The sequence below is a fragment of the Magnolia sinica genome, chromosome 6 (genome assembly GCF_029962835.1).
Source record: "Magnolia sinica isolate HGM2019 chromosome 6, MsV1, whole genome shotgun sequence".
In the NCBI taxonomy this organism is placed as follows: Eukaryota; Viridiplantae; Streptophyta; class Magnoliopsida; order Magnoliales; family Magnoliaceae; genus Magnolia; species Magnolia sinica.
Genome location: NC_080578.1, coordinates 22070524 through 22078325, shown reverse-complemented (window position 1 = coordinate 22078325; position 7802 = coordinate 22070524). Strand labels below are relative to the sequence as shown.

Genomic DNA, 7802 nt, shown 5'->3' with positions numbered 1-7802 from the left:
GGTATGGATATAGCCCACACATCATGGTGGGACCTGCACAACTTGCTAACGTTGAGTGGAATTGGCATGGGACCCAATGCAATCCCATCCATCTAATTCCAAGCTTTTTTATTCTTCCCAAACATTAAATAGAATTGGAAATGCAATTCCATCCCACATAGTACCCATGTTTAATACCGGTATTAAACATCCTTTGCATACAGTCGCTACTCGATTTTACTTTAAAGGTAATTAGTACTTTTTTACTGTACATTACACTGATTTGGCATGAAACAAACAGCGCTAACGTGTCATTATGAATCAATTAGATAGGTCGATAGACCATAACATGTACTGCTGCCATGACTACCTGTCATGATGCATACCCGCCAGGACCTGAAAACTACAGGGAATGGAAAACTGCAGCCTTTTCACATTTCTTTTCTTTTCTTTTCTTTTTTCAAAAGCTCTGAGTCTTGGAAACCGGTATTAAACGTCCTTTTTGGTTTTCCTTTTTAAGAAGCTGATATCCACTTTTTTAGTAAAATCTTGAAGATGGAAACCTCCATCCGAAATCATTTCCAAAAGTGTTCAACGTATAAAAAGGCCCCAAAACTGAAAAGGCAGAGAAAATTGCAGAATTCTAAGGTCCAGATCGTCTTACACTTTGGGGTATAAATACTGATAGGTGAGCCATTACAACAATATAACAGCATCAAGTTACAATCATAGAGTAACAGCAACCAAAAACAACTTTTTTTTTCCTTGGAAGATAAGACAAGATGACTATGTGAGATGTTAGTTTCACAACGGTAGAAAGGAAACAAGAAAAAGAAAACATACGATCCATGTATACGATTCTAGTATCTGCTGTGGTTTGTACCATTGTACCCAGCTACTTCATGGATCGGCAATCCTAATCTATCCAATCGGCCGGAGCCAGGATATGCCTTGCTCGTGAACTTAGCGTGCAAAGATGATGATCTCTGCGACGATGGCCTGCATCCAGCACCCACCTTTGTATCCCCAAAACCATGAATGGAAAACCTCTTTGTCGAACTATATTTCTCAAACTCCGGCCTCTGCTTGGGCGCACTCTGAGACCGAAATTTAGCTCTCGATGATTCAGTGTCTGCCATGTAATTTGGGTAGTCTGAGTACCCACTAAAGAAGCTCTGCGAGTATTCGCTCTTCGACGGTGTGAACGGCCCTCTTCTCATGCTCCCAGCCCTTGAGGATGCTGAGTAGAATTGAGGGCTGTTCTCGGCCGTATCAAAGACTGAGTCTTCCACCTCAACAGGGAATCTTAGAGGGCCTGGCGATTGCATTTGAACAGAAGATGGGCTTGGAATTGATAATTGAGCTGTTGTGGAGTCTTTCGACGGCGAATCAGGCAACGTCACAAAGCTGTGACTGTTGAAGGTGGACGGCAAAGAGGGAAGATTGTTGTTCTTTCGTCTTGAATTGAAGTTTGGTTTTCCATGGTCAATTTCAAGGATCTTGTCGCTCTTCCCATCTTCTACTGCCCCTGCTTTCTTGGGGGTTTCTCGATGATCATCCGTCCGATGATCAAACAAGTTCCGACCCATCTGAATTCTGTCGTGATCAACAACATCCATTCTATTTGACTTGGATGCACTCCTCTTCATGCACAATTACAATCAGTGTTAGCATAAGTAGATGGGGAAGAAAATTGGCTCTTTCACAAAACATATTAAGATTGCATACCTTCAGAGTTGCACACTTAGCATGTTTGGTACAGCTAGCACGGATTGCACGTTCATATTTCTCTGGAGTCGCAGGACCCTGCAAGCAAAACAAATTAAGAACCAATCAGTTCCACATTCATAAGAGACTGTAGAGATCTGTATCAGCCCTTAATTGAGTAGGAGCCAATCAGTTCAGCTATCCTTCAACCTGAGGTTTTTTACCACTAAATACACAACAAATTCGAGCATATACTCCTACTAATTGCAATACAAATTCCTCTGTTTTGATGGGATGGATAACTGCAGAAAACATATACACCAATGTTCATATACAATCCATCTTGGCCATCCACTATGCGCGCAGGCCCATCAACCAGGTCTGTTCAACATTCATATAAGACTGTAGAGAACTGAATTAGCTGAATAGGAATCAATCAATTCAGGTGTCCTTTAACTTGATCTTTTTAACCATTAATTACTACTGCCAAGCATATACACCTACAGATTGCAATATAAACTCCTCTGTTTTGATGGGAAGAATAATAAAGTGACAAAAATATATACAACAACATTCATGTATAATCCACATTAGCCACCCACTTAGCATGCAGGCCCCTATTAGCCCTTACTGAGTAGGAGACAATCAGTTCAGTTGTCCTTTAACTTGAGGTCTTCAATCATCACCCACCACTGCCAAACATACATTCTCACAAATTTTAATATACATTTCACTATTCTGATGAGACGACTAAATGAAATGAAGAAAATGTATACACCAACAGTCATCTATCCATCTTAGCCATCCACTTAGTGCGCAGGTCCATTGAACCAGAACAACAGATCAATGATAGGTCAACAGCTCAAAAATTCAGATTACCAGTGTGTACAGTTACGCACTCCAAGTTCAATCTGTTGACATGCCCATCAAACTGGACCATCAAACAGATGGGCTGCCTCTCAAGAGGACATTGCCCATTTCCTACTAAGATCTAATGATCCATACCATTGAATCAGTGAACCTTATTTTGTTAACCATTGTTCATCCAAGAAGCAACCCGCTAATTGGTTAATTTATATCTAAAGATATGATGAGTCAATGCCAGGAGAGACCATAGAGGTCACTTGCAGCTCACGTACTGCATATCATATCGGAGATTTGTTTCAAATATTTAGTATAGGTTATGCATGTTTCTTGCGCCCTTAATTAATAGATCATACGCAAAGATCTGGGTTTGGTTGAATTTCAAGGACAACACGGACGAGCTTTGATGCACTATTGCAGGTGTTAACTATCTTCAAGAAGTGGCATTGCAATGCATGCGGACTTCAGCTGAAATTCTTCAAGTGGGTCATCAAGTGAAACTAACACAACCTCTGCAGCATTTGGATCACACATCAAGTAGGAACACCTAGAGATACCCTGCCTTGAATTGATCACCCTGGTCTAATAGTTAGGCGGACTACACTTATTTTAAATACAAGACCATCCAATCAGGTTTTCTTCTTCTTCTTTTTTCCCATAACCATCTATTTTGCTTGCACACTTGTCGCCCACAAGATGAGTGGACCAGCCTCTGTTTTATTTTATTTTTTCTGTCCCACGGTGGGTTCTTGCAGCGACCCATCTAATGATAAGAGATGCAGATCTTGCACAGGTGTGTCCCACCTCTTCAATGGCATTTCTCATCCCAATTAGACATCACACATGCATTTTCTAAGTTTATATACATGATAATTAGGCTATAGGTAAGCATCATGCAAATGCATTCATTAAAAATCCATCAAAAGAGAAACGCAGATTGAAGAAGAATTCAGCTTACAGGATGGCTTTGGGAGCTCTTGTTGACACTTGAATTTTCCAAGCCATGGGCGCGGCCATTGGCATGGGCTCGGACCATCGTCTGGACTCTAACCAATGCCTGCATGCACCGTAGCGTCTCCACCGCCTGCTTTCTGACGATGTAGCCTCTCACCAACGCTTGCAGCTTCACCAACGCTTTCAACGCCCTTAAAGCTCGCCTGGCCTTCAAAACCCCAAGAAGAAAAAGAAAAAGAAAACAAGCATATCATCAGAAGAAGAAAAAAAAAAAACCGCTACAGACAGTCGCTTACGTATCGGTCTCGGGCGAACCGGGCTAAGAGCGTCCGAAACAAGGACAGATGGTGGCGGCCCATGTGCGCGTGACATTTTAAAAATGACGAGCGCCACCCTGAAATCATTCCGTAGCTGGCGCGAAACATTCAGGGAAAGCCTGACACACGATAGCGACATCACACCTATTTTGTGTTGAAAAAGCAACGCACGAGCTTCCGATAATGGCTAATGTAAAAGACTGCTGTGGTATGCGTTTGCCACCACACAGTACACTGGTCGGAAGCTCAGTGACAGAATTCACTTCTAGCCTTCCTCTGCTGGCCATCACATGGATCCATCCATATAGAAGACACTATTTGATGATCCACACCGTTAATAATAAATGATGCCGCCTAGAATCTTCGATTTGGAAGATTGGAGCCATCTGATAACACTACAAACAATGGGCCACACATGTACGAACTTGAAAAGTTCAAACAGCTGCAAACGTCCTTCAACCCCTTACAAAATTATAGGAATGCCCCTTAAAAGGAACACCTTCCGTCGCCATGGTTGAAAAACATGTAGATTCGTACATGATTACTTCGAAAAAGTAGGTAAAAGATAGGGGCTTCTTTATCTCGGCGGCAACATCATGGTTTTTCAAAAGCAAGTCCAATGGATTTGAAAGTTCAAAAACTGAGAACGGATTCCCTGCCCGTGAAACGCTCATTTTCCATTCCGTGAGAAGTCATTCTCAAAAACATGCACACATGGATGGGATCAGAACCGTTAATTTACTATTTACAACAGGAAGTGAGCCATCGCCCAAAAATCAGTGTGTTTGGACGGTTCCAGCGACCGCTGTTTTATTCCAAAGGGGGGTCAACGAAATTCAGCGTATGCAGACAGAAATTGTAGGCGCCGCAGTACTGTGACTTAAACTATCCAAGTCGTGGGCCCTACTTCGTATGGGTCACGAACGAAAACTTACATGAAACTGATATCCTAACCGGTGGAAATCTAATGGACGGTTAAACGTAAGGATATCAATGGTCTACATTCGACAAACACTACAAGGCTACGAAATTCCAATGAAACTGATATTTGTTTTATTTGCTATCAATAGTGGGGCCCACAATTCGGATGGTTTATTTTTGAGCCACAGGTATGCTAGTTATAGATTTCTGCGTCGATGTGCAGGAACCATCAGCACTCTCGCAGGGTATCAAATAAACTTTCCGACTTCTGCTTGGCGCGTACGTATGGCAATTACCATGCGTTATAGCTTTGTGGCGCCTACCGGATGCGGATTGGATGCTGACACTGCATGGGGGCGAATCGCTAATGGAAGGTGCTCTGGGGCCCACCATGATGTATGTATTTTATCCCGGCCGTCCATCCATTTTGGATCATTATTTTAGGGTATGACCTAAAAAATATGAGGCAGATCCGAATCTCAGGTGGACCACACCAAAGGAATCACAACCGTTTCGTGTGGTGTGGTCCACTGTGTTGGAAAAATGGATGGACGGCGTGGATAAAATACATGCATCATGGTGGGGCCAGGGCGGAAACGGATCAGCTAGTGACCCTGCGGTCGGTGATCTGTGGGCCCCACCGTGATGTATGTGTTTCATCCATACCGTCCACCCATTTTGCATATCATTTTATGACATGAACCTGAAAACAAGGTAGATCAAATTCTCAAGTGGACCACACGGTGTTGATTGAACTCCCACCGTTAAATACTTCATGGAGGCCACAAAAGTTTTGGATTAAGTTGATATTTATTTTTTTCCGTTCATCCATGTCTGCATGACTATCCATGTCTGCATGACTTAATCAACCGCTTGGATGTCAAATAAACACTACAATCGGCCCTAGGAGGTTTTAAACGGTGGACATTCAATCGCTACTGTTTTCCAGTGGTGTGGTCTACTTAAGATTTAGATCCGCCTTATTTTTGGGATCAAGCACTAAAATGATCTTAAAAAATGGATGGACAGCGTGGATAAAACAAATAAATCACAGTGGGGCCTACAAAGCACCGACCACTAACCACTTGCTAGTGGCAGCGTCACTAGCTAAACCGCGTCCCCACATAGCAACCCGCGTACGCGCCCAAAGGGGGCAAAACGGGGAGCATTTCCTCCCTACAGAAATCTCTCTGATGGAATGTCGGGTACGCTATATTTTTTTATACGCCATCCAACCCATTCATCACGTGCGCCCCATCTGGATGAGAAAAAGCATAAAAAATTCGGTTATTCCAAAACTCAGATGGGCCACACCACAGTAATATACAGGTTTTATACGTGACCGTACATTACTCCCTGTAGTATGCCCTATCTGAGTTTTAGATCAATGTGAATCGTAGGATTCACGGTTAATATAAGGAAGCATAACAGATGCACGGTCTGGATTCCACGTATACATCATGCGTGGGCCCCACGCAGCTCTGAATATGGTGAGTTACCATATTCAGAGTACACGGAGGCTATTTTAGTCATATAAATAAAATCTGACAGGTGTAGCACATGAAGCGTACTTCAGACGGGGAAAAGGAAAGTAGTCCGAAGGAGTTCCAAATCAGTTGAGTGCTCATACATCCATGGATGGAAACTACGTGGATGGGCCCACAGTCAATACCAATGGGAGTAATGGCCCACCGGTTCGGGTGGACTGTCATGACGGTTCTCCTAGAACTGCGTAAAATGACGAGTGGTCATAAAAACCCTATTTAATGGGCATTGAAATTCCTCACGGAGAGATGTGTGGAAAGCTGACCCATTTCCGTTTCCGTTACAACATTCAAGTTCATGGAAATTACGGGAATAGCCAAGAAACAGAGGTTGAGAAAGATAATTACTCGAAAATGGGAGGAAAATTACAAAAATAGTAACGTTTGAGGTCTCGGGCTCGAACGGAAGACAACGGAAATTGCAGAGAGTGAACTAATAAAATTCAGAATGACGAAAATGCCCTCATACTCAGACAATGGACTGACTTTCAGACAAGCTACTGCAAGATGTAAACAGGGGTACGGCTGGGGACAGAGAGAAAAAAGAAAACGCAGTTTAAAAACTGGTATGGCATTTTCGTAATTTCATGAAATTCCAACGACGGAGAGACGTAGGATAGCAAACTAACCAGATAACCTCTAAAAGCCGATTGTATCTTAACCGCCGCCCAGTCCTCACTACCGTGCGCCGTCCCGGCGCACCGCCCACTGCTTGTCAGCTCCACCACAGCCGCGGCGGCATGCGCCGCTGCCACGGCCGCCTCCGCCACCATGGCTGTGGCCGCGGCCACAGCTATCGCGTGCTTGTTCGGGTCTGGTCCGTCGTCTCCGTACGAGCATGATCCCTCCCTGTAAGACTCGTTCTTTTCCCATCCCTCCGCCGCCGCACACGGCGGATCCGTTCGATCCCTGTCCCGAAAAGATCTGACGAAACCCCACCGCTTCTTCTCCTTGGAAGGCTTCGTATCTGACGGAACGGAAGGCGCCGATGCCTTCTTCGAGCCTAGCAGCCCACGAAACCACCGAGAAGTTTTCCCCATCTCAAACCGATATGAGGTGTCGCCGTCGGTTGGGGAAAGCCATTTCGTAGGATAAAGAAGGAGAAGAGAATGATGTCAGAGAAGCTGCAAGTGCTTGTGGGCGGGGACAAAGGGGCGGACAGCTATATATCATTGCAGGAGGTTTGGTAGCCCCACACGTACCTTTACACGCAGCACACGTGCTAACCCAGCAAGTGTGTGGAACACCGGAACTGTGCATAGGGTGTCCCCACCACTGGTGTACCATTCATCAGCCGGACGCGGTTTGGATAGTGACGCTGCCACGAGCCACGTGGCTAGTGGTCGGTGCTATACGGACCCACCATGGTGTATGTGTTTTATCCACACCGTCCATCCATTTTGAAAGATAATTTTAGAGTTTAATCAAAAGAAAAGACAGAAGATCTAAATCTCAGGTGGACCACACCATCAGAAAACAGTAGTGATTGAGTGTCCACCGTTAAAAACCTTATAGG

General features: G+C 44.2%; 1 protein-coding gene across 1 annotated transcript; it reads right to left on the bottom strand.

The window, feature by feature from the left end:
- Window positions 1–595: 595 nt before the first annotated feature.
- On the bottom strand, window positions 596–7433 carry LOC131248517 (protein IQ-DOMAIN 22-like). The gene is made up of 4 exons (XM_058248829.1): window positions 6916–7433; window positions 3509–3712; window positions 1708–1785; window positions 596–1622 (listed from the first exon to the last, which is right to left on the bottom strand). Exons 1-4 carry the CDS (start codon window positions 7324–7326, stop codon window positions 840–842), a joined length of 1476 nt encoding a protein of 491 aa, XP_058104812.1. The 5' UTR covers window positions 7327–7433; the 3' UTR covers window positions 596–839.
- Between the last annotated feature and the right edge of the window lie 369 nt (window positions 7434–7802).

Bases quoted from the DNA above. Each gene is read 5' to 3' on its own strand.
- LOC131248517 (XM_058248829.1), bottom strand. From the start codon at position 7,326: ATGGGGAAAACTTCTCGGTGGTTTCGTGGGCTGCTAGGCTCGAAGAAG. The intron at 3,713-6,915 runs GTTAGTTTGCTA...GGGGTTTTGAAG, and splicing joins CGGCTTTTAGAGGTTATCTG to GCCAGGCGAGCTTTAAGGGC. The intron at 1,623-1,707 runs GTATGCAATCTT...TTGTGCATGAAG, and splicing joins CTAAGTGTGCAACTCTGAAG to AGGAGTGCATCCAAGTCAAA.